General features: G+C 40.2%; 1 protein-coding gene across 4 annotated transcripts; it reads left to right on the top strand.

The window, feature by feature from the left end:
• Positions 1–27,375, top strand: SLC25A27 (solute carrier family 25 member 27). Of its 4 annotated transcripts, none has more exons than XR_006342003.1 (9): positions 1–303; positions 2,783–2,974; positions 4,732–4,816; positions 5,428–5,550; positions 7,870–7,982; positions 11,747–11,831; positions 14,552–14,694; positions 16,664–16,756; positions 17,362–17,380. XR_006342003.1 is itself a non-coding variant. In XM_043907656.1 (9 exons), exons 1-9 carry the CDS (start codon positions 198–200, stop codon positions 22,736–22,738), a joined length of 972 nt encoding a protein of 323 aa, XP_043763591.1. In that variant the 5' UTR covers positions 1–197; the 3' UTR covers positions 22,739–27,375. The 4 variants fall into 4 exon arrangements, 3 of the variants coding, with proteins under 3 accessions (XP_043763591.1, XP_043763592.1, XP_043763593.1); XM_043907656.1 differs by lacking the exon at positions 14,552–14,694 and adding an exon at positions 22,667–27,375 and having other exon boundaries at positions 17,362–17,464; XM_043907657.1 differs by lacking the exon at positions 14,552–14,694 and adding an exon at positions 22,919–27,375 and having other exon boundaries at positions 17,362–17,464.

A 27,375-nucleotide genomic window follows, 5' to 3' on the forward strand; every position in this document is an offset into this window, starting at 1 on the left:
GCACTGGGCTGTTCCAGCCTGGGGCTGCCAGGGAGGCTGAGGGTTCGTTGGGCCCGCCTGGCCGAGCCAAGCTAGAGAAATGATCCCCGCCTCGCAGCGTGTCGCTTGAGAAGGAGCCGCCCTGGCCGGGTGGCAGGCCAGCCGCGGCGCGGGACGCGGGCCAGAAGGGGCGTATCGTCGTCCCGTGCTGCTGCTGAATGTCGACTCCAGACGATGCGGAGAGGCTCTCGCCGCTCGTCCAGAGATGGCCCCGCGCGAGCAAGTTCCTCCTGTCGGGCTGCGCGGCCACCGTGGCCGAGCTAGGTACCCGGCCGTCCAGCCTGGGCCTCCCCGGCCCGACCTCCAGGGGCCGCCCGGGGTGGGGGGCCGGGCGGGTGGCTTCGTTTCCGAGTGGATGCAACCCTCTCGGTCCACACCTGTCCAGGTGTGGCAGGGTGGGGGCAAGGCCAGCCTTGGGAGGAGGAGGAGGGAGTGGAGGTCACGAAGGTTTCTTCCTTCCAATTTTGTCTCCGTCGGATGTGCTGTTGCGCCTGAGTGTGTCCTTTTAGAAGCTTCCTGAGCTTTACTCCCCTATAGGCATCATTTTCCCTTTTGTGAGGATGCCCTTTTTAAAACCACAATCCACTTTCCGTCTTTATTGAGGACATCTCTGTTTATATTCTTACCCAGCTTCACTTTGTCGTTGTGTTTTGGGTCCAGCTTGTGGACTCAACTTGTGGGACTTAAGTTCTTAACCCATTCCTTACCGAGCATCCATCCACTCAGCATCTCCCTGTTGACCTCTTTGAGCTGAACTCAGCTGCACTGTGTATACCCTGCAAGTCTGAGAGGTTAATATATGAACGCTAAATCCAAGGCAAGGAAGGCATCGAATGATCACGACATTATTATAATGACCACAGTCCAGGAGCCTGTGGAGATACAGTTAAAAAGACCCAGCCCTGACCTTCTTACAGGTTGGTGGGGAGACATGCAGAGACACTATGCTACTTATTGTAATGGAGGTGTTATTATCATAAGAGCAGAGAGGATGAACAATTACATCTGCATGAGCAAGTCAGAGGGGCTGCTTAGAGCAGAGCTTTGATGCCCTTGCAAGAATAGGTGATGCTTCTTGCAGGAATTTTATGAGTATAGTGCCCGTGTTTCCCCTGTTAAGCCTTCCCTGTGCATTTTAGCATGACGCTTTCATCTTCTTGCCCGTTAAAAAAAAAAAAAAGCAGTAGCTCCAATGTGTTATCATTTGTAATGTTAGTTTGCCCTGTTCTAAAACGAGTTTCCTTTGTATTTCCAGCAGCGCTAAAACATGATCTCTTTTTTTTGCTCCTAGTCCTCATCCATTCTTGCCCTTTGAACCCTCCTTAATTTTTTTCTTTCTGTTCCCCCAAAGCTGAAGGAGAATTATTATCCATTGTTTTCACTGTAATACAATTCATCAACTTAAAAAAAAATTTAAAGCAGATTGCTAAATGATTAGCTATATTCCCAGTTTCTTGTTTTGTTTTTTTTTTAAACCCAATGTTTCCCCTGTGACCAATGCCTTTTGTAAAGGAAACTTCCTCCTGTTAAAAACTTGTGGAGAATTGTGTGGGGGCGGGGAATGAGAACCAGGGAAATCAAAATATGAGATGGTTTTGAGTGCAAAAGGATTTAGGATCAGAACCTGAAGCATTATTTAAGTAACCAGCAAGAAAGGCAAAATTATTTGAAAAGGCATAATTATGCTAATATAGAAGTGGCTATATCTTAAGATTTTGCAGGCTTCATATGTCAGGAAAGCACTGCTTAAATTCTCCGTATGCACACAACTTGTGTTTTAGGAAAACAATCAACAAGATCATTAACTTTCCAAAGACCAGTGGTGCAGATTGAATATTCTCTTGGAAAAGGCACAGCTGTGGTTTTGTATCAGGTGGTGGTCACTAGAAAGACATGCAGTGTCACTAATGTTTATGAACTTGTCTGAGTTGTTGTGTATATAAAGTTATGAGCTTGATCTTCCTTATGTGAACCAGCTAGCTTCACTTGTTTCAAGGCAAAAGGTCTACCTCTAATTCAAGATGTAATCATTAGGAAAAAAATTTCAAGTATAGTTGGTATTTCGTTAAGGAGGTCAGGCAGAAAACTCATCAGTGCTGGGAAAAAACCATTCAACATGTATCTTAATTGAAAGAGTATTGAGCCTGCCACCCAAGAAATGATAAACTCTATGATGCATCTTCAATTTTTCAGACAGGCCAGTGATTCATCTACATGGGAGCATCATGAAATGACAGAATTCAGCTTCATCTGGCATTTATTAAGAACCTGCCATAAGTAGTACAGTATTCTAAAAGTCACGTTGGCTGTTAATCACGGTTGCAGACCAGGGCACATCTTAGACTATAGATACCTGAGATTATTCCCACTGGAAAGCAAAGATAGAGGACAAAAGTAGGTTTTAGATGGACATTTATGACTGAAAAGAACCCAAGGCTTGTCACTTTTTGTTTTCTTTCTGGTGCTCTGGGACAGTGATTCTCAAGTTTGGGAGTGTGTCAGAACCCACTGATGTCTTAACCCCTTCTGCCTACTGAAATTCCATAGGTGTGGGGCTAGGAAATAATGTAATTTTAACCAATCTCCCTAGTTGATTCTGATGTATTCTGAAATTTGAGAATCACCCACCTTGTGGTGACTAAAATCTGGGTCTGTGATTTTCTAAAAAAAATTTTGTTCACTTTTCTGAATGTTATGGGTTTCCCCCTCGTTTTTTTTTTTTTTTTGTTGTTGTTGTTGTCAGCAACCTTTCCCCTCGACCTCACAAAAACTCGACTTCAAATACAAGGAGAAGCTGCCCTTGCTCGGTTGGGAGATGGTGCAACAGAGTCTGCTCCCTATAGGGGCATGGTACGCACGGCCCTAGGGATTGTCCAGGAGGAAGGCTTTCTAAAGCTCTGGCAAGGAGTGACACCCGCCATTTACAGACACATAGGTATTTATCTTGATTCTAGTTGGTGAGTTTGTCATGAGTTCTGTTTGTCTCCTCTGCTTTCCTGTTGTGTTCAAAAGCTAGCTAGTTTCCTTCTACTAATGTGATAAATGAATATATAATCTCTTAACCACCAATGCTTATTAAGGAATTATAGCCTTAGGGCTTTAGAAATGCATACAAAAGTATTTAGGGATGAACTGTCCCGATGTCATGGTATTTTGTAATGCGCTCTAAAATAATTGAGGAAAAGAAAAAGCCAGTAAGATGAAAATGTTAGTAATTGATAAATCTCCATGATAGACATAGAGTATTATTTTTCTCTACTTTGCTGTATGCTTGAAAGGTTTCCTAATGAAAAGGTTTTTTAAGTTTAAGAAAGAAGAAGATGAATCACTGCAATTTTTATCAACTTGAGGAACTTTTAAACACAAAATTAATTTTTTTTTACATTCTTTGAAATTGAAAATTATATTTGAATGCAATGCCAGATCTTACCAGTCTCTGTCCCTTGTGTCCAAGGCCAGGTTGATCTGAAAGAGAGCAAGGGTGACTATCTAATCCAACCTTGGCAACAGAGTAAAAGCAACACAGGTGATTTTTGCCGCACTTCCCAGGCTACCTATGTGGGCCATCAGTCACTCTGAAAGGAAAATAGTTGAAATTTTAATACTGCCGATGAGAAACTTCTTTGCTGTGCTTCCAGTGGGGCACCCACAGTGATAGAAGTTATTGAAATTCTAGCTTGTGGACAGAACATAAACTTGCCTTCAAAAGGAGGAGGGATAGGCATGGCGTTTTCCTCCTCTATATATATTCTTAATTATTCCTCAAGTATGTAGGGACCTTTGATCAGAAAAGTGCCCAGTACTAATATTTACCAGCTTTGTATTTTTAAAGCTTCAGTTTTCCAGATGAGCACATTACAGTATATTCACCAGAAAGTGTCCAGAAATATGATTGTTTTGGTACTTTGTATGTTTCTGAATATCCTAAAATACTGCATCAAACTTCCTGAAATATCGAGAAAAGCTCTCTCTCTGAATACCGTGTATTGATTTTCATGATTTTTCTTTCTTATTCTTTTCTTTAACGGCTTCTTGCTTCCTATTACCATTTTCACTTCTTTTCATTTGTATTTTGTTGACCACCATATGTGGTTTTATAATTAAGATTCATTTCATATGTTTGAGACTTGACTGGTAAATTACCTTAACATAGTAAATTATCCAGTGAAGTTGCATGTGTTTATTGAATGAAAATGCCTGCTCTGTCCCAAGCTCTGTACTAGGGTGTAGAGTGTAATGAAAACACGCAAAACCTGCCTTGAAAGGCTCATGGTCTGGTGGAAAGATGAACAAGAAAACTAAGTTAGTTTCTAATCAAGATGACAGATGCTGTATTAGACACACACCTGGGGAGTTCTGGGGGATCATAGAAGCATGACATGTGCAATGACAGCCTAGAACACTGGAGGCCAGGTCAGAGGGCACTTTCTGGAAAACATGTTCTTTGAGTGGAGTCTTGAAAGAATAGGAGGAGGTAGCAATAAAGGGATAATCCATTCAAGAAAGCTCAGACAACATAGAAGGCCTGAGGCTTTACAAGGCATGCACATTTGGAAAACCATCAAGGCCAGGTGTCAGAAGCCTCGGTTATATGAGAGACACAGCTAGGGAGATCAGCTAGGCCTCGTCAAAGCATCCTCTTGCTTCATTAAACGTAGGGCTGAATTCATCCTTTCAATGCTCTGTTTTCAGTGTATTCTGGAGGTCGAATGGTCACTTACGAACATCTCCGTGAAGTTGTGTTTGGCAAAAGTGAAGATAAGCATTATCCCCTTTGGTAAGTTTGGTTTTGAAAATAATACACTGTATTGTACAACACAGGGAATGTTGCCAGTATCTTATAATAACTATAAATAGAGCCTAACCTTTACAAATTGTGAATCACTCTATTGTACACCTATAATTTATTTAATATCGTACATCTACTATATTTCAATTTTTATAAAAAGAAAGGAGGAGGAGTCCAGGGACAGAGTCTCTTCAAAGAGAGGAACGTTTTCAAAACCCTTTCATTTTGGAAAACTACTAAAACAGTAACCTATAAAACTTGGCTTACCAGCCTTTGTTAGATTGACTACATCAATGCTGTTTTTATTCCCCTGTGGTCAGAATTAAACTGCAGTTAAATTATATCTTTGAAGCAACTGTCCTTCCTTTGAATTTCAGGCCATTAAAGGCCTTCAGATTTGAATTTTGACTCCCGGTCCCTGAGCCCTCCCATCAGTAAACAAACCATCTACTCTCCTCTGTGATTTGTGTGAGTTTATTTTTTGCTTCACTTTGTCTTAAATCTCTTATGCCGGGGCTGTACCAGCATGGTATTGTTTCCCACAAAATGTGTGAAATTGATAGCAACCTTTAGAAAAATGCATTTCCTTTTATAATTAGGAAATCAGTGATTGGAGGGATGATGGCTGGTGTTGTTGGCCAGTTTTTAGCCAACCCAACTGACCTAGTGAAGGTTCAGATGCAAATGGAAGGAAAAAGGAAACTTGAAGGAAAACCACTGCGGTAGGTCCTCCACTGACAGGTACCTTTCCTTTCCCCTTTGATCTCTGCATATTTGGACCCCTACATTCAGTAAAGGCATTCATTGTGACTCCTAGTTTGGAAGTGATATTCACTAAGAGGAGACCGGAGGTGGACCTTTTTTTTTCCTGGTATGGTATACCTGTTGTTTACCAGACAAACTGTACACGTGCATCACTCTTTGCTGCTTTCCCAGCTAAGGCAGCTAGACTTGTCCCTTGCTGCTGCTTGATAGAAAGAATCTGACCATTAACAGTTGCCCTGGTGTGAATTCCAATTCTGCCATTGTGGCTTGCCCTTCTGGAAGTCCCTTAATGTTTCTAGTCTCTCTTTATTCATCTTTAAGAGACACTATCTGAGATGGTTTCCATGACAGAGGTTCTGGATCATCAGGTGCCAGAAAGCCTGTTTTCTTTTCCTTTCCTTCTGCAGGAAGGGAAATAGCAAGGTAAACCTTATGAATTGTTCTACTTCCCTGTCTAATTTCTCTCTGCCTCTTTTCCCAAGTTTAAGGAAGTTTTCTTTCTTTTTTTTTTTTTACTTCAATATTACTATACTGTTGTGATATAAAATCCTCCTGTTGCACTACCCTTAATTGTCAAAAATCTGCCTTTTCTCAAAGGGCCTTTCGTGCAAGTTTATTCAGATACCACTTAGGCAGTTTCTTCTGGAAAAGGGGCAAATCTTGCAGACAGACAGATAACCCTCTGCCAGGAAACAGAGAAAACGTGGGATGTCCTGAGCTGAGCATGCAGGGGTCTGCTCCTCTGAAAACCATGGATGTGCGTCTGAGCGAGAGGCGGAGGAGGGGTTGGGGTCTCCTCTGGTGGCTTCCCATGGCCACTGCCCTCTGCCCTGCTGCCCCACCAGCCGACTCAGTGCAAAGTGAGGGTGGGCTATGGCAGTCCAGGCCCCCTTCCCAACAGGGACCTAAGTAATGTGGACCGGGGAGGAGAAAAGGGTACCACTCTGACTTAACTGTGTGGTTCACAGCATCCCAGGGCCCATTTTGTCATCTCGTAACAACTTCTGATGAACTGTGGAGCAGGGCAAAGTGGTGTTGCCTTGGTTGGCTACGTGGAGAAAAGGAACTGTTGGGGTCCAGAAATGTCTGAGTTTTCACTGATCACCTCAATATTTTTCCTTCTCTTTGTCTCTCATGTTAGACATTTTGGGTTTGATATAATAGTTAAAAAAAAATGTTGTAAAGAACATGAACCTTGGGATCAAGCAACCTGGGATTCAAATCCAGCCTTTACCACATTTTAGCTGTATAACCCTAGTCAAGTTCTTAACTTCCCTAAGCCTCAGTTTCTTTGTTCAGATGAGAATTAGAATAACAACATACTCCATAGAGTTTTTAGAAATAAAATATATCATATACATACATATATATATATATAATATATATATGTATAAAACAAGACTGGTTCTTAAGAAGTGCATTAATAAGTAAATTCTATTAATAAATAAGTTCTAGCTACAGTGACCATTATTCATGAGCATACTTCTTATGTAGCAGAATAGCAATTATGAATGCCCAGTAAATAGATCATATTATCTTTTTGGTGAGACTCAGAGAGTTTAATACCTGAGTAAAGCCATACAACTTGTAAGTGATAAAGTGGTATTTGACACCAGGTATTTCTGGCTATATACAACCCAGGTTTTTATTTTATATCAGAGGTCTCCAGCTTTGGTTCATTAGCACCATTTTCATCTGTGTATAGAAAAATGTGCAAAATAAGGAAAAGATAAATTTTCATAAAGCTAAAAGTATTCAGTTTTAAGAACTCTTCTGAAATTCTCCTTCCTAACTTTTGGTCTAAAATATCATTTCTTTCATGAAGTGACATGAGAGTTAATCTGTTAATGTTTTCATTTGATAAAATTAAAAAATTTGAAGGTCTCCCATAATATGAGGAAAATGAACCTAGAAGTCTGATAGACACTGTTCCCTCCTATAATTAATATGCGCACAGATGATGTAAAATGTCAGGGAAGGAGTTTTAATCTATTTAATAATCTGAGAAGAGGATGGATGTTACAGTTTATAAAGATTTCCATAAAAATGTTTAAATCAAAAATTGGCCTTTTTTCTAAAGAACTATTAAGTTTATCTGGGAATTAGACTTACATGGGTTGCTTTAATTTTTAACAATTCTAGATAATTAAGATATTATTGTACTACAAATCATAACAGCTATAGCCAAATCATAACAGTTATGATGAAGCTTATGCCGTTGCATCCCATACACAGGAATGCCTAGAGTTTTCACATTTATTATTATTTCCCTTTAGATTTCGTGGTGTGCATCATGCCTTTGCAAAAATCTTAGCTGAAGGTGGAATACGTGGGCTTTGGGCAGGCTGGGTACCCAATATACAAAGAGCAGCGCTGGTGAATATGGGAGGTAATGGAAACTTTATTGAATTCTGAGAAGTCCTAATCACCTTAATCATTTTAACTATAATAAGCACTTACATTGGGGAAAATAAGAATTTTTATTTTATTATTTTTAATAATATGTACTGGCAACAGTCTTCTTTTATGTTGTAATGTTGTAATTGATTATTTTCCCTAGAGCGCTTTCACTACAGTGATGTATGAAAAGGATTTCCTAAAACTAGCAACTTGTGACAGTAAGGAGATAATACCGAACCGTTACTAAGGGTTCCTCCCCACCCCATACCTCCCTCTAAGATTCACACTGGGGTATGTACCACATGTGATGGTCATTATATCTAGACTACAGATCTTTCCCCCCAGTCATCCTGCTCCTCTTGCTATAGAATCAATCTGGTACAGCTGGACACCTCAGGCTGGAGACTTGAATGTTCCCTTCACTCATTCCCATTTCTCACTTCCCATCGTCAGTCACTGGTTTCTTCAGTCTTCTAAATATTTCTTAAATGTTCCCCCCTCCAGCCTTATGCTAAGTGAAATCAGTCAGTCAGAGAAAGACAAGGACCAAATGATCTCACTTCAGGTGGGATCTACAAAACAAAACAAAACGGAAACAGACTCATGGATGCAGAGAACAAATGAGTGGTTGCTCAAGGGGAGAGGAGTAGGGAGCCAAAGTAATTGCAACGGATTAAGAGGTACAACTGAGCGACTTCACTTTCACTTTTCACTTGCATGCATTGGAGAAGGAAATGGCAACCCACTCCAGTGTTCTTGCCTGGAGAATCCCAGGGACGGGGGAGCCTGGTGGGCTGCTGTCTATGGGGTCGCACAGAGTCGGACACGACTGAAGTGACTTAGCAGCAGCAGCAAGAGGTACAGACCTCCAGTTATAAAAATGAGCCACGGGGATATAATGTACAGCATAAGGAATTATTCCAGTAATATTGCAGTACCTTTCTATGAGGACCAGTGGTTACTAGGCATGTTGTCATGGTGACCTTTTTATAATGTTTGCACCTGTCAAATCACTGTGTAGTACACCTGCATAATATTGTACGTCAACTATGTTTCATCGAAAAGAAAAAGGTTCCCCCATCCAGTAAATACTACCTTAGGATCCTTACAATGACCATTTTTACAGTAGTAACCATCAAAACACAACTAGACCACTGCCACAGCATCTACCTGATCTCTTCCCCTGCCCTCAAATTTGGACCCAATATCCAGAGAGCTTTATCGAAAATACAGATCTCAACATGTTATTGGTATCCCTGCAACCCCTAACTGGCTTCTCATCACTCACAGAATAAAGTGGAAATTTCATAACACAGAAGGTCTGCATAAATCAACCTGTACCTTCTGGGTTTGAGCAATTCATTGATTCTGGAGCACATAGTGAAGCAGAGTCATAAGTGAAAAGGTTCCACTGCCTACACACACCAAACTGCCTCAACATCTGTGCTATCTGTCCTCTTCCCTCTTCTCTATTTAGTTACTTCTGCAGATCTTTTAACATGTGGCTAAGGTGTCTTCTCCATCATGTACTTTACTTGAACCTCCCACAGCCACCCCTCCCAGGTCATGGTGTGTTGGATGTGTTTCCGTAGTTCTCTGTGCTTAGCTCTATTGTTGTTTTTACCTCATTTCATTGCTTTCTTCTATGTGTCTGTCTCCTCCCCCTGGATTTTGAGCCCCCTGAAGGCATGGACTGTATTTTATTCATCTTTATTTTCCTAGTCCCTCTTACCTTTCCCAGCCCCTCTTACATAATCAACACATGTTTAATAAATGAATCAATGGATGAAAGACTCCTTTCTAAGACCAAAATTATATGATTCTAAGAAGCTGATAAATAGCAGTTTTGAGAGTTATAGTAACATACCACTTAAACACCAAAGGAAGTCAGTCTATTTTATATTTTGCTATTTCAGTCCATTGATGTCTCCTGCATCATATTAGTAGATATTCTGGTTTTCAGAAAACCTTTCAGATTATCATTTTTCAATTGATTGCTTCAATATCTTTGCAGCCCAGAGTTCTCTTCCAAGTTCTAGCTATCTACTCAGCATCTTCATTTTGTATCTCAAATACATATTAGTTTGAATGTGTCCAGACCAAATCATTTACTGAATCACTTCCTTCTCCATTCTTCCCAGTCTCAAAATATGATATCATATTTTTATGATGGTTTTTTAGTTGAACGACCCAGAAACCTAGGCATGATTTTGATCTCTTTGCTTTCACTTACTGCTTACAGCCAACCAGTCACCAAATCCAGCCAGTTCTGTCTCCCAGAGAGATCTCAAGTTCATCCACTTCTTTTCATCCCTGGAGCTACACCCTGGTCCAAAGTGCTATTAATCTGCTCCTCCTGGATCACTACAAATATCTCCTAACTGGTCCCCCCACACACATACACACATACATCCCACAGCCATTCTGCCCCACTCCGCGTCTGAAATTGTTCTCATCAGGATCACCGGTGCCTGTCATCTTATTTTAAAACATTTAAATAAGTCCATTCTCATTTTCACATAGCTATAAATGGCAGCTCTGTCCTTCCAGTTGTTTAGGCTCAAAGCCTTGTTGTCATCTTTGCTTCCTTTCTTTCCCTCCATATTTAGTCTGCTGGCTGATCTCTTGATTCTGTCTTCAAAACACCCAGAATCTGACCAGTGTTCCACACCCCAGTATCCAAGCCACCACGCTTTCTTACCAGAAGAACTGCAGTAGTGTCGTATCTAATGTTTTTAGTCTGAGTAGACTATCACAGTGATCTTGTAAATACCAGCCCAGGTCAGCCACTCCTCTGCCCCAGACCCTCCCCTTCTCCGACTCTTGCTTCCTCTGCTCCTGTTAAACCAGTGTTCTTGCCGTTCCTCTAACATACGAAGCTGACTTTTGCCTTTTTGACCTACTGTGGTTCTGCCTAGGACACTTTCTCATAGATATCTCCAAAGTTTACTTCCTCAAGCTTCCTGAAGGTCTCCACTCAAATATTATTTTGAGGTCATCTCCAGCTGTTCTATTTAAAATTCACACGCACCATCCTTCCCCACCCTCGCACCCTCGCCTGATTTTCCTGCCTGATTTGTCTTCAGAGCAGTTACTGCCATCCGAAACGCCACGTGGCTTACTTACTTGTTTATTGTCTCCTCCTTCAACAAAGAATGGCGATTTTGTTCATTTTTGTCCATGGCTCTTTCCCCAGTGCGTAGAATAATGCCCACCACATGGTACGCTCTCAGATGTCTGGTGAATGATCAAATATATCCACCCATTCTTAGCTCTTTACAGTTCACTTCCCTATACTCTGGTATAGGTAATCTTTATAAAATTCCATGATTGTGGTCTAGCCCTCCCCTGTTTAAAACCTTTCAACAGCTCTTCATTGTCATTAGAAAAAAAGTATAAAAAGCTTAATGTAGAATAATGGCCAGGATCTTTTGTTTAAAGTGATAGAATCTCAATTCAGCCTAGCTTAGGCTGAAAAAGGAATTCATGAGCTCCAGCACTGAAAAGTGCAGGGGTTGAGCTGACTCTGAGCAAAGCTGGATTCAGATGTTCAGATGATATAATTGAGTGTCTGTCTCTCTTCCTTTTTTCCTCCCCCTCCCTCTGTTGCTGTGCTTTTCTCTGCTTGAGAACAAGAATGGGATCTTTCATCTTTGTATACATTCTTGCCCCACGCTTAGCACGTTCTTGACACAGAAGACATTCATTGTTGAGTGAATGACATTTAAACTTTCTTTCTCTATGTATTGCCAGATTTAACTACTTACGACACAGTAAAACACTACTTGGTATTGAATACACCACTTGAGGACAATATCACGACTCATGGCTTATCAAGGTAAGACTGTTTTAATTTGTCTCTTTCTATTTTTTCCTATCTCACTCTTTCTTCCATATTTGGCATAAATTCTAACTTTTATCTCTTCTGATTGGGAACCTAGTGATAACAGCCTTAAAGAAAGGCGATAGTACCTTTATAAAGAGCAATTTTCTTAAAGTGTGTTGCAGTTAAAATGTGGAAGAGAGGGGCAGAATATTTCAGGTTAAATTTTCCCAAATATTTGCACTTTGGTAGGGCTATCCCAGGGTGAGATTCTGACAATTGATTATCCAACTCAATTCAGTGGGTATGTTTGAGCATCCTTTGCGTTAAAGATACTGTGCAAGGCCCTGCAGTAGATACAAAAAGTAAACCACACTGCTTCCCAGGGAGTTTTCCAAGGGGAAAAATAAAACAAGTATAAAAACACTGCACAGTAAGTGCTAAAAGAAAGGGACTAGTTACTGTAGAGTTGGGCAGGGGGGAGGGAAGAGAGAAAAAAATAACCACTTAGAAGGGCCCGTAAAGGGGATAGAATTAGATAAGTGTTTTGAAGGGCTGTGGCTGTTGATGGATAGAGACATGATAAAGAAGTGCTTCCTAGGAGGAGAAACAGCTTAAATTCTTTGCAACACAAGTTCAGATTATCCATTAGGATGAGTTACTTTATAGATGTTGAGCGGCCTTATGATTCTGTTTAGCTTCTGATCTTGTTTCCAAATTCTAGAACCCTTAATGCTATTTAGACAACCCCAAAACTGTATGAGAGGGCTTCCTAGGTGGCACAGTGGTAAAGAATCTGCCTGCCAAGGCAGGAGACTTAAGAGACATGGGTGTGATCCCTGGGTCGGGAAGATCCCCTAGAGAAGGAAATGGCAACCCACTCCAGTATTCTTCCCGGGAAAATTCCGTGGACAGAGGAGCTTGGTGGGTTACAGTCCATGGGATCGCAAGTAGTCAGACACAACTGAGCGATTCAGCATGCACGCACACAAAACTGTGTAAGTAGTGCCAAGTTGATGATATTTAGAGATACAGACATAGTTAGAAATGATTCTTAATTTTAGGTTCACTTTAACTTTATGTTCTTACTGTAGTTTTTCTTCATTTGTCCTCTTAAAATAAGTGTTATCGTTCATGCTGCTAGGGCAATCATTCTGTCTTTGCTCACCTTTCATATTCCAAAATCTCATCCAGGTGTGTTCACAAGCAATAACATATTTTCTGCAGCCAACAGCCCAACCACCTCTTTCAGAGCAAACAGGACTTGGGGCCTCCATCCTATAAACATATGTATCGTATCTGTACCCAACCTGACCTTCCCTTCACTGTCTCCGTTTTATGCTGTTCTCTCTGCTTGTGAGACTTTCTTCCCCAATTCTTCCTTGTCAAGTCATTCTGTGAAATAGTCTCAACTTTCAAGGGACTTGTCTGTTCCAAGTGTTACCATCTGTTCTGGGAGCAGGATGTTCAGTTCTAACAGCTCCACAGTGATGTTACCTCTGTTACTTTTTCATTGTCTTTACCCAAATGGTCTTTGAAATACCACCTCTTTAACCTAAGATTCAGGGATTTCCCAGCAGGTGTAAATCTGCCTAATGGACATGACTCCACTTAATGGATCTGTCTTTTTTTGGAAAGACATAAGATTTCCCATCACTATATTCCAGCCCTAACTGAAATAAGTTTATCTTATTGTTCTCTAATTCAGGTTTTGCAAATGATTGAGATCATTGGGTGCTGAGATGATTGGTGCTTGGTTCATTCTTAGCCCTACCCACTGGATCAGGTCTTTAAATGGGGTCAGGGGGAGTATGTGTGGTCCGTGAGGCAGCTCAAAAGGTGCTGTCCATGAACTCACAGCTGGCTAGGCAAACATTGCTATGTAATCTAGAAGTTCTGGACGCTGCATCACAGGGTAGAATGAGTGCTCACCGAGGTTGAAAGAGGGTCGCAGCGGTGCAGTCGAGAGATTTATAGGAGCCATCAACATCCGAGGGAAGGGAGTTTGATACGAAGAAGAGTGAAAATAGTGCAGGCACTGAACCGGGTGCTTCAGAATGGTTAAGAAGGGTAAACTGTATGTTATGTCTTCTACCATAATTAAAAACAATGGTGTATGTGCTCACTTGAGCAGCACGTATACTAAAAACAATAGTGTAAGTACGCTGAAGTTCTAGGGCAGGGAAGGAGCAGTAGAAGACGTGTGGCTAGGATTTTAGGGAGATGGGGAGGCAGGTGGCAAGGTATGCTAATATAGGAGAAAGTAGAAAGGAAATTATACAGAACGGGAAAACCAGAAGAGTCCCCCTTTCCCTGTTTTTAAATCCTGAGGCTGCTGAGGGGTGAAACTGGGCAGAAGATTAGCTTACACTGTATGAAGATCATACGTGAGCATGGTTCTTTAGTTGATGCGGAAGAGGATTGTTCATCCTGAAACCGTGCTTATGGACTAATACAGACTAGCCTTGCACAGAGCCATCTGGTCTCCTGGAGAGAACAGAAGATGTACCCAGTCATTCTCTGTCTATCATCACTTAAGACACATTCTGGGCTTCGCTTTGTGGGTATTACTGGCAAGGAGTGATAAAGGTCAATAGCAAAAAGTAGCCGTGTTCCTGTCAAGTATCCAGGCAAAATTGATGTAACTTTTACGGCTCTGTCTTCTCACTTTGACTCTAGATACCATCTTACCTGAGGCCTCCTTAATGCAGGATTTGTTCTCTTAATATTTAAAGGCGCCTAGCCAGATCACAGTACGTCCTGCAAACGATTTGATAAGAGGAGGATGAGGCAGGCCGCTGGCTGCTGGCCCCCAAGGTGTCTGTGTACCAAACAGGCCCAGTTGCCAAAGGGGATCCTTGATGTGGTTATTATACAGGTAAAAAAATCCTTTAATAAGTACACTAACTAACGACTACTAATGAATGAGGGCTGCCTATCTTTTAAAAGTAGAATGTATTAATAACATTAACACTCTGGTAGAAGTAGTTTCCACTCTTGAAACATATGTATAGCTGAGCCGGCCCCCAGCTTCTCTGAAGCAAGTAAAAATGTAGTGTTTCTTTCCAGTCTTTTGAGCCAAAAAGGGGAAATTGTGTATAGTTTTCTGTCTTCTTTGTTTTACTCACCTCTTGACTGGTCTTGCAAGCTGTTTCTAGTAGACTTAAGTTTTAGAACTTAGGTGAATTTTGTAGTTGGTTGCCTGTTTCTATGTAAAAATATGAAGGTATATTAAAATGAGGGCTTCCCTCATAGCTCAGTTGGTAAAGAATCCGCCTGTAATGCAGGAGACCCTGGTTTGATTCCTGCTTTGGGAAGATCTGCTGGAGAAGGGGTAGGCTACCCACTCCAATATTCTTGGGCTTCCCTTGTGGCTCAGCTGGTAAAGAATCTGCTTGCAATGTGGGAGACCTGGGTTCAGTCCCTGGGTTGGGAAGATCCCCTGGAGAAGGGAAAGGCTACCCACTCCGGTATTCTGGCCTGGAGAATTCTGATGTTAAATCTTGACTTTCAGAGGATCTGAACATATAGGAAAGAATGCTGAAAGAACAGTAGTCTACACCTCCCGGGATATAGATGGTGAAGCAGTAAGTTCTTTCCACGTAGGCAATGCCTGTCGTGTGAACAGAGACCCAAGAGAAGTTATATGCAGTCAGGTCACTTGCTGGAAAATGAAAATAGGTTATATGGGTTCTTTCTCTTGAATTCAGGTATTCCTGAAGTGTGTTTCTCCTTTGAATGATCAATCCTGATCTAAAGACTCATAAAGAACTGCTGCTCCAGCAGTTCAAAATAAGAGAGTGTGAAGATTCCTAATGCAATTTCAACCTCCCCACCACAGAGCCTTCAGAAACTTCAGAGGCCTTGCCTGGCCCGAAAGTCAGCTGTCCTTATCTCTGGGAGACACTTGATGTTCCGGGAAGAGATAAAAGTTGTCCACGGTTTTCCTTTCTAGCTTTCCATTAGCCCAAGATAAGATGCTCTTCCCACCCCCCTGATTCCCATCTCTGGACTCAGCTGCCAACTTCTGGGTCTTGGGCCTTCATTTCATTTGATTCAGGATGACCACCCATCTTCTCATCATCTGTGTTTCTCCTGGAAAAGTTTACAGCAGTTAATGGCTTCTCAGGTTATGGGATGTCGATCACATTCCTGTATTGCCTCTCTCATGCCTACATACATAATGAACTGCTGGTGGCTTCCGAACTGTTCAGTCACTCATTTAAAAGAATCTTGATTTAGTCTGCAGTGGGTTGGCCATATGCATTTTGTCTGTCTTGAATAACTGACCAGAAGCCTTTTTCAAAAAGGAGTGATTATGTGATTCCCCCACTTTAAGACCCTTTCCCCTTGCATTGAGAATAAAACCTTAGCCTTCTCTGCCTGCATCTTTAGTCTCTGATCTGGCTGGCGAGAAGGAACCATCTATGTCAAGGTCTGCTCTCACCCAAGAGCCTTTCCATGACTGCCTCTCACCTGGTTAATCCCTATCACGTGATCTCATTTCATTTTTTTTTCCTACAGCACTAACCGTACCTGAAATTATTCATTTCTCCTCTGCCTCTCCCCAGTTAAGTACCTTGAGGACAGGACCTTATTTGTCTTGTTCACTGCCTAGAAGAGTGCCTGCCTCCAGCAGATGTTCAGTGTATATCTGTTGACCAGACATTGTTTCAATTTTTTTTATCTCTTGAACGAATGAATTTATCATTGATTTTAAGCTAAAAGAGCATTAGTATGAAGAATATTATTGGACTAGATTTAGTATTCCATTCTTTCCAAATATCAAATCCCCCTTAAAATTTGGAAGCTGCTGCATATTACCTTTCAATTTCATTTATCTACAGTTTATGTTCTGGACTGGTAGCTTCTATTCTGGGAACACCTGCTGATGTCATCAAAAGCCGAATAATGAATCAGCCACGAGATAAACAAGGAAGGTAGATAGAAAGTCTTAGTCTCCGTGTATCTGAATGTCTATAATAACAATGTTCTTTAAAGACTCTTCCTTGTATTTATTTTTGCTGGAAATGTATTTTTGTGTTTATGTGTGTTCAACCAGGACATTGTTTTTATGCAATTACCCGCTTTGTGTCTGGTGGAAAAGTACTGTGCATTTGGGGAAATAAGCTAATTTAACTGTCATATTGTTTAGACACAAGGTGTTTATTGTGACTTTGTTGTTTTCATAGAGTTTTTGAAAATATACTTTGTTAAGAATTTGCAGGGCATTTTTTCAGAAGCTCATGACTTGTGAGTAACATGGGTAATTTAATTGGCTATAAAACAGTATGTTCTCTCTGAAGAGACTAGATGGAGTGAATTCTAAGTTATCAGACCAAGGGTGGGGTGAATCCCAAGAGTCAACCTTGAAAAATATCTTTAAACTCAAAAGAGGTGTCCTATGTGTACAGAAGCACAAATATTATTTGTTCTAACCTAGCAGAAGATAGTTAAATAAGTTTTTCTAGACTATTTTTAAATTTTATTTATATATCTATTTACATGTAAGAAATTTAACAAAATTGTCTTCTTTCCTTCTTAGGGGCCTTCTGTATAAATCATCTACTGACTGCTTGATTCAGGCTGTTCAAGGAGAAGGATTCCTGAGTCTCTATAAAGGGTTTTTACCATCTTGGCTTCGAATGGTAATGTTAGGTTTTTCCTGCCTTTGCTTTTGTTTTCATTGCACTTTATAAATATTTTCCCTTTTCACTTCTGGCATGGTTCTGCCCCCAAATCATGGTTCTTTCTTTCTTTTCTCTTTTTGTTTTCTTTTACCTCCACCCGCCTTGGTAGATTAAGGTAAAATAATTCAATTACATCAGAAATGAATAGGTTGATAGTCTGATGTTATAAAGCCAGTGGATAGATTGTTCTGAAATGTAAAGACTTCTGCTATTTAGCCAAAATATTACAGTTTGAGACAGACATACAGATTTCATACTAGAGACCATTGTTATGAAAATGTCACTATTTCAAACAAAGTTAGTTACTTTGATGATAAATATTGGATTATCCATTGTGGCTCAGCAGTAAAGAATTCGCCTGCAATGCAGGAGATCACCTGCAATATAGGAGACACGGGTTCAATCCCTGGGTCAGGATGATCCCCTGGAGAAGGAAATGACCCACCCACTCCAGTATTCTTGCCTGGAGAATACCATGGACAGAGGAGCCTGGCAGGCTTCAGTCCATGGGGTAGCAAGAGTCAGACATGACATAGTGACTAAACCTACCACCCATTAATACCTATCACCACAAAGCTCTGCTTAGGAAGAAGACATCATATCATTTTCATTTGGTTTGAATATTGTTTTTTACTAAAGTGAATTAGCATGTAGAATTAGATAGACTTATCTAAGTAACATAACAAATACAATAAAAACAAGGTACTCGAGTATTTTTTGAGTTAGAATATATTTGAAAAAATAGGAGTTACAGGTTTAGAAATTCAATCAATGCTTTACACAGTATAGTATAATAATATGAGTTGAGCACCTGTTCCATACAAAGTCCTGACTCAGTGCCCGACTTTAGGAGGAACCCAGGAGCCTCCGTCTGCTCCAGTGCTAGAGCTTCCAGTCTAGGTCAAGACAAACCCTGAGTGAAGAGTTGGGAAGGGGCAGGGTGCAGGGTCATGGTGCTTTCAGAACAGACAGCAAGTAAGGACCGCCTAAGCTAGGAGGTTAAGTAAACCTCATTGGAGACTGGATTTCTCATTGAGATTTGAAGAATGAGTGGGACTTAACTAGGCTAAAAGGGAAGAAAAGAACATTCTGGGTGTAGGAACTAGCTGGAGTGGACAAAGGACACGATGCAGTCAGAGAACTGAGGGAAAGCCAGCTGGCCAAGGCACGGAGATGTGGAGGAGAGAAGCCCAGGGTGAGGCCAGAGGGAGGCAAAGGTGGGATTGGATGGGGCTGTAGGACCCATGAGAGTGAGGGGCATTGGCCTGATGACGTGTGCTCTTAAGAAGATCATTCTGGCTGCTGTGTGGTTTGAGGAAAGACCAGGAGTTGTGACAGATGACAGATAATGATAACTCAGACTAGAATATGACAGTGAGGACAGAAGAAGATAGATTAGAAAAAAAAAAAAGGAGGGGGGGCGGATAGAAAGGAGATAAAAAAGAATACAACCGGAGGGGCATGGGGAAATGGTTGGAGAAGGCAAAGAAAAATCGAGCTTCATTCCCAGATTCCTGCCTGAGCAACCAATGATGTGATTTCCTAATATGGGATCATTTGCAGGGAAGAAGATTTCGTGGTAGAATCTCAAGTTTAGTTTAGAAATGTTAAGTTTTGGATAGTCATAGGACATCTAAGAAGAGATATCTAGATGACTAGCTTCATATATTGGCCTGGATCTTAGAATCATGAGGATGGAGATTTAGACCTAAGCACCGTCTACACACAGATAATAACTGAAGCACTGGGGATAAATGACATCACCAAGGGTGGTAGGTATCCATCTGTTAACATGAAACTAACAGCCAAAGCCCTTGGCAATATCTGATACAAAAGCACACCTAAGCTGTAAAAGATTATTTTCATTGTCTTGGTTATACTTTGAAGTTATCTCAAATCTATGGATATTTAATGGAAAGGAAGATTTTGACTTGGCCTGCATGAACCAGGTCCTATGATAAATGCTGGTAACACCAAGGAATAAGATGTGTATTTTTTTGCTCTCAAGGAGCATACAGTGTGATGGGAGAAGATAGACACATAAGTAGTTAAAATTACAGAGATGATAAAGCTAAGATTATGAAGTCACTTGCTATATGGCCAGTGCTGTGCTAATCATATTCATGGCTTAACTCATTGAGTTCTCCCAACAATCTATTTAGAAGGTTACTATCATATATTTCATTTATAGAGGAGAAAACTAAAGTGAAGTGTCTAAATAACTTGGCCAGGCTAGGTGGTTATTAACTACTGGCATCAGGGGCTCAAACCCAGGCAGTGTGGCTTCAGAGGACACATATTCTAAAGAGGTTGCCAGTGCTGTGAACAAAACATGGAAACACACATAGTGGAGTAAAATGGCTTGAACTCTTTGGGAATTCCCAAAAGGCTTCCCAGAGGTGATCCCTGATCTGAGCTTTGAAGAATCAGTAGGTGTTTATCAAGAAAACCATGAGGAAGCAACATAAGCAAGTTATAGGTGACCCCAAAAAGTCTGGTGAACTGCAGAAAATTCTGTGTGGCTAGACTGTAGGTCCTCAGAGGGCAGATGATGGGAAGAGAACATAGAAGAGCATTTAGGCTGAGAAGGACCTTGGGGAACCAATTCAGTAGTTGAGGTGAAATTGAAGTAGCAAGTACCCGTTGAATACGGGAGCCATGTGCTAATATTTGCTTGGGGACAAGTCTACTGTGGTAGCAATGTCGAAGCTGTCGTGAAAGTTAGAATGCAAGAAGGCAAGTTTTGGTGATGGTCTAGCCAGGAGATGATTGTAGATATGGAGAGAGGTGGATTTCATGAACATTTATGTTCGACTCCACAGGACTTAGTAACTGATCAGACAGAGAAAGGGAAGGAGGGAGAGAAGGGAAATGAGACTTTGATGTTTCTGGTGGGGAAGACCATGAGGATGGGTGAGACCAGGGGTGAAAAACGAAGCCAAAAGGTGAGGGAGAACATCCCAGGACAAAGGAGCGCTGAGACCACTTGATCTGACCCATTGTCTTTGTAACATGAGACTCAGGAAGTGTAAATGACCTCAGGATGAATACCTGCTAAGCTCTTTACACGCATAATTTTTTTTTTAAGTCTTACAAGAACCTAACATTACAGGTAGTGTGATCCTCATTTTTCAGATGAGAAAAACACAGCTCAAAGTATAAGAAACTCGCTCAAGCTCATGTAGCTAGTATATGGCCAAGCTGGGAATCCACTACAGATTTGTTCGACTCTAAACCCACAGTCCTAACTAAGACGGTATACCGAGTATCTCAAGGTCCTGCAGCTCATTATAAAAGTTTTAAAAAAGAGACAGGGCATGGTGATGAAGAGAGGTTACCGGAGAAAAGGCTGGCTAACCACTCAAGATCACCAGGGTGGCGTGGCTTTGTTGATTTGCCACAGCGCGGGACCTGAGTGTAGAAGCCTGTTGACTCATGAGCACTTCCAAGTAAATCGGCCTTTGCACATACAACTGCCCTTCAGCCAAACTCACTGAAACCGATGAGTGGACCACAGCATTGGCTCATCCACACTGAGAAATACATCTGGCCAGTGGTCTCAATGCTGAAGTCCTCTGGATGGGTAAATTCAAACTATAGGGGAGCCAAGTCATAATCAGAAGTTTGCCTGCTGAACACAGAATAATAATAACAGGAAGAGCTTATCTGTCAATTTAATATTGAAAAAGATCAACCCAAGAGTCCCTGTGTGTTCAAGCCCACAGTAAAAAGCATGGAGAAAAAAATTTTTTTCCAGCAGTTATGATAACATGGTGTCTATACACTTGGATTCTTTTCAGTGGTACAACTATGCCAGTGAGGCAAAAACCAGTAAAAGAAGGTACTGGCCGTATGCCCTTCTGCAGAGGCTCAGGATATCCAGTCTATATCCTGTACATGCTATTTGACCCTCCCTCTTAAACTCCTCTTCAAAACCCAGCTAAACCTAATCCCAGTTCCTTACCCTAGTTAGAGATAGCATGCCCTCACTTTGCTCAATCCCTGATTAATATTTATTTCCTTCGCATATAGTTTGGTTGCTATGAGGAAGAAGTCTGATAACCAGAGCCATCAGGAATGACTGCCTAGTCCATTCTTAACTGAGACCTCTGCTTCTAGATCCAACTGCAGTCACATCCTTGGCTCACTTCATTTTTATTGTCACAAGACTGTGGTGTCGTCTCAGCTTCTTTGTCTATGTCTTCATACACTTAATTGACCAAAGACGTATTCTCCTAAATCCACTAGTGAGTTCTCAGTCTACTAGTATAACTTGCTCAACATTTCTAAACACGTATGACATAAATGGTGCTTTATAAACGCTCTAAGCAAATACATTTTTCATTCTAATTGCTTAAGTTTATTTCTGTACACTCTAGTGTGATTAGGGTTTCTCTGATCAGTATTACCCATAACTTAGGAACCAAACCAGATAAGAACTGGATCCAAGACATACTTTCTCTGATGATTACTTCCAGTGTTTCCTCTGTGATCTCCATCTGTCTTTAGCATTTTTATCTTCTGTTGTTGATTAACCCTCATCCCCTTATAATTCCTTTTGGTACAGTGACACCTTCACATCCACTTCTTTCTGAGGTGAGAACCCTTTTCTCCACTTGATGTGCATTTTTATGTTCATCATGTGATATACCAGGTGTTGGTTTTATGATCGAACTCTCAAAGGATCATCTTTCATCTCTACTTTCAAGTTCTTCAGGGCTTCCTTGTTATGCTCCATACATTATACAAACTACATGTAGACAAAAAGAGCCCAGCCTAGAATTCAGGCATGCCGAGTCCTAGCCTTTTATCCAGTAGTGGTCAGTAAAAGGAACCCTGGAATGGAAGTCAGAAGCCCAAGGTCCAACTCCATCATGCTGGCAGGCATCTGATTGCTAAGCCTTAGTGTCCTCATCTGTAAAGCAGGGGTATCAATACCTTTCCTTTCCATTATAAATTGTTTGGAGAAATCTGTGACAAATAAGACCTGAAAATGCTTTGTAAATGATAAGGTGCTCTAGAAAGGTGAAATGCCAAAATATTTGTTTTCAGCCTAAGTGGATTCAAAATGAGTTCATCATTCAAAGATGTGTATGCGTATGTGTAGAAGATTTATAATTGCTTTGAAATATGCACTAACTTCTTTGGTTAATCTTTCAGACCCCTTGGTCACTGGTGTTCTGGCTTACTTATGAAAAAATCAGAGAGATGAGTGGAGTCAGTCCATTTTAAGCCCTTAAAGATACAGTGTTCAGTATCACTGAAATGCGGGCATCTGCAGCACACACCCCCTATTATTTCTACCTCTTTAGGAAGACACCTTACTCCACAGAGACTGTGATTTATAGCGGGCAGCACTTTATTTTTACCTGGAAACCCAAGTTCTCTTTGACTCCTCTTTTTGTTCACAAGCAATCTGATTGGATCACACAAGACCACCCAATGAGACGCCCGCACAACGTTCTCTAAGGAAGGATCAAATCCTGACCACTTAACTTGAGAAGATTCAAGCTTCGAGATGCTATTCTATGCTGTAGAGCCTGCTTAGAGGAGAAAGTGCCAGAAGGGAGACAGCATCTCAGACCTGAAGTGGACAGTAGGGATGTGGAAAAATACATCCGTACATAGGGACCAAGGAATATACTTAACGTGTTGTGTCAGTATTTACTAACTGAAATCTGATAATTCACTTTTCTGTTGTCATTAAAGCATATACTATAAACTAAAGGGAAGTGAAATGAATAAACATTTTGAGTTTCCCTAGTGTTGAAGGAGGTTGATGTACCTTTTCTTGCCAGGAGAGTGAAAAAAAAAACAGTTTGGATCTCAAGGGAAGAAGCCTCATTCTCTCAGTGCCCTGTGATCTGTGTCCATTGGTTAGGTCTCTGCCACACAGGCTAAGGGCTTCCTGACAGCCACAGACCACATCTTAATGAAAACAGAAAAGCATGTCTGCTTTGTGACATATCCCATTCCAGCCTGAAGTTGTCACTGGCCCTCAAGAATCTCAATATATGAAAAATGGGGCTTATTTGATGAAGGCTCAGGTGGACAGGTCCTTTTAATAAAGAAACATCTGGTATCATCAGTCTCAGGGGCATTTAAAAGCAAAGGTAACATGAAGTCAGCCGACATACAGCCTCTCTTAATCCCCTCTTCCCTAACACTAAGAGCCTGAGTGAGGGGGAGGGAGAACTCAGAAATCACACGAAAGCTGTCTCTAGCCTGAATCTTATTCAGTCTGACAAAGCTTCCTGCCCAAAAAGTGATAAGGATAAACTGCCTGTGGTACACAATTATGTCTCTAGTCATTGAATCATATCCCTTTTCTTAGAAAGTTGAGAGATTTCTTCACATTCACCTCTATACCACCTGTTCCCCCAGCCTCAGACACTGGGCATTTCTGGATGGATAGCTACAGTTACGGGAAAAGGCTGTAATTGTCAAAAGAGGAAAACTCCAAAAGCTGAGACCCAAGAGAGACATTGGGGCTGACCAAACAGGATTTATCCTGGGCATAGATGATGTTGAATGGGAAAAGTGCTCTGTGGTTGCCCTAATGTATAATCACTGCCATTTAAGAGGGAAACTATACTTTAAAATATATTTTAATGTGATGTACTAATATGTAGTGGCTTATTTTTTTAATAGAATTTACAGAACATGGGAGTTTAATCTCTTAAAATCTTTAGGCGGTCTTCTTTTCCATTGTATTTGTCAACCTGTATGAACTGAGTTGTTAAATATACTTAAAATAATAATATGTACTTTAAGTTCTCAAATTGTCTGTATTGGAACCACTTTAGGAAACTTTGTGTGTATTTTATAATTATGTAAATCAAGTAAATATTAGATCAAAATAATTATATGTAAATTGGACCATGGAAAAATTTATTTAACTTTATTCTTTGAGGGGCTCAAGGTGAAAACATTGCTTACATAGTGAGACTATTCCTTGATGTCTGGATTAGAATAATTGGATTTTTTTTTTAAACCTGAAATGACTCCTTGGGATGGTCTGGTTTAACTCTCTCATTTTCTGTGTTGGGAGACTGAGGCCTGGAGAAGTAGAGTTGTTCATGCTCATAACTTATTCAGTAGCAGAATCAGGATAAAAATACAGATCTTCTAATTATTGTTACCACTGACAGCTATTATACACTAATTAGGTACTGAGTAAATGTCTCATGTCATTTCTGCAACATCCCAGTCCAGGACTATTGAATCTTCCAAGAACAGGTTTTTCTTTATGGCATTTTTTTTTTTTTTGCCATAGATATTTTAAATGAATTTGAATTGCCTTTGGCATACATTCTAGAATGGTCTAAAACTTGAGTCTAAAACACTTTAGCTAAAATATGAAGAGCCCCGAGAATCTGCCCAAATCCTGTAGATAACACATATATCCTATCACAGTCATACTTTTCCAGTGAAATCATTTTCATTAATGTATCTTGGAACTTTTCTTATTTTACCAACTTGAAATCATCTTGTTCCTCTCCAGAATAACCCACAGTAAATAAAAAGAAATAACTTCAGTAATTTTGTGTCCACACTGAAAGACTTAACATTTCAGTCTCACTTTCTTAAAACTGTACTTGGTATTTATCTTCAGCTCAGTATCAATAATACTTAACCTCTAAGTTTCCTTTGCTAAGCTTCCACTTTTTTCCCTTCCCAAATGATTTTTTTCTCACTGAAAAATACACGTTCTTATTTTTAATTATATACAGTCATTTGTTCTTTATATGTATAAGTGAATTAGCATATATCTAAATAGAGAACATTTCTTAAATTTGCTTTCAGTGAGGAATAATGTATCTTCATCAAGTGCTCCAAATCCTATTTTAATTATAAGCCACTAGTGGTAGGGCTAGTAGCATTTATTTGCCATTAGGTACTCAACAAAATTTACATATGGTATGAATCAATCAATTTTGTCTTCATTATTTGAAGATCTGTGACTATCAAAAGACTAGTCTGAAATTTCTTTCATTTTGCCAAGAAAAAAGGAAGGAAACAAATTCAAGAAAGTTTTAAATGAGAAATTGATTTTCTGTCATCTTTAAATTTTTAAGCATAACCACTGATGTACAACTGAAATAGTTATACATGTCTTTTTCTTTTTAATGAAAACAGATTCCCTCAGGACCTCCATTGGGAAAATCTTTCATTTAATACTTGTTGGTTAAAAATATCTTTCATTTAATACTTGGTGGCTACTTGAGGCTGAAAATATTTGATGCTCTTCTCCCCAGTTAAACCAGAACTCTTTTAAAAATGATTCCCAAAAAATACATATATTACTGAATGCCAGGAAATGTGGAGGAAAGGCTGAACTTGGATTCTCAAGACCTTTATCCTGTTGGGTTGGTCAAAAAAGTTCATTTGGGTTTCTCCATAAGGTGGTGTGGAAAAGCCCAAATGAACTTTTTGGCCAACCCAATATTTTGGGTTCTACTTCTGACAAAGTAGTATAATCAAGTCCCTTCATTTCTTTTGATGGTCCATTTCTTTTTAAGATGAAGTGGTTGAACTCTAGAATCTTGCACATATACTTGAAGAGGGTCATTATATTAATGTCATGTTAAAAAAAGAAAAACTTAAGATTTTAAAAAATTATCAGAGTTTTCTTTTTCCTGGATTTATTTAATTTCTCATGTTTTAAGATGAGGAAAGTTTTATTCAGGACTTACAGCAGAATATAAGCTTTTTATGTGGCTGGAAATCCTTCCTTCACCTAGCAGGATACACATCTTCCTTCAGGCAACAGTGGGCATGTCATCCCACCTTCTTACCTTCAATTACTCCTTCACACACACACACAAGAAAACTTAAAATATTTCATAATGTATCCAAGCCCCTCTCAACCTGGCTTCAACCCATTTTTCTAATGTTTTCATTTCACTGCACACCCACACTCTACCTCCTCGCAAATGCATCGCCCCGGAAGATGTTCTTCATTTGGCGGCTTCCTAGGCAGTGTTCATTTTGTGCTCTTTGCCTAACATTCTTCCCCATCACTATCACGCATTCGTCTTCACTTTCACTGGTGAAGTCCTACTTTAACATCTAGAATGATCTCTGAAGACTTGAAGACCTTCAACACCTCTGTTCCCATGGCTTCCCCTCCTGCGGATGTCTGTCTGCATGGACACGAGTCTGCTTCCCCTAGATGAATGAACTCTTGCAAGCAAGGACCATCTCTGTTTCTCTTTAAAACTTCAAATAGAAGTCAATTAGAAGAAATCTGTTGAATTCACAGATTGGGTGGGGGTGGGTGGAGAGAAAAAAACATGTACACGTGTAGGTCATATGCTGTATTCTTCCTACCTTAAGAATAATTATATCAGGTCAGTAACACTCGATTTCATGTGATTCCTTACCATATGCAGTGCTTAACTGCATTTTCAAAAGATCGTGTGTCTTTAAACAGGTAATTTTAAAGAAGTCGTCATCTGTTTAATAGCTATCCTACAAAAATCTAGAACTTGATAGTTTTAAATAATACAAAATATTTGGTTGGATGACAAGCAAGCAATAAATATGTGATATGTTTATATTATTCTTCCTTTTAGAGTGTATGTGAAAATTCTGTCACTGTTTGTATGTACATTTTACCCATTCAAGTGTTTTATTATTTCTGAATTCTGAGGAGTATGTGATTATTTTTCTCTCCCCATACTTTACCCCAGCGGGCTGCTGTGATTGTGAACAGCAGCAGGATCCACTTTGAAGGTTTGATAAAAGCAGATGAAGAGGCTTAAAGATGTCTGTTTGCTGAAAATATCTGGTAACAAACAGGAATATATGTGAGTAAATATAGCTCATCATTCTGATTTTTAAAATAAATGCTTTAAAATGCCTAA

Source organism: Cervus elaphus, chromosome 7 (assembly GCF_910594005.1).
Source record: "Cervus elaphus chromosome 7, mCerEla1.1, whole genome shotgun sequence".
NCBI classification, from domain to species: Eukaryota; Metazoa; Chordata; class Mammalia; order Artiodactyla; family Cervidae; genus Cervus; species Cervus elaphus.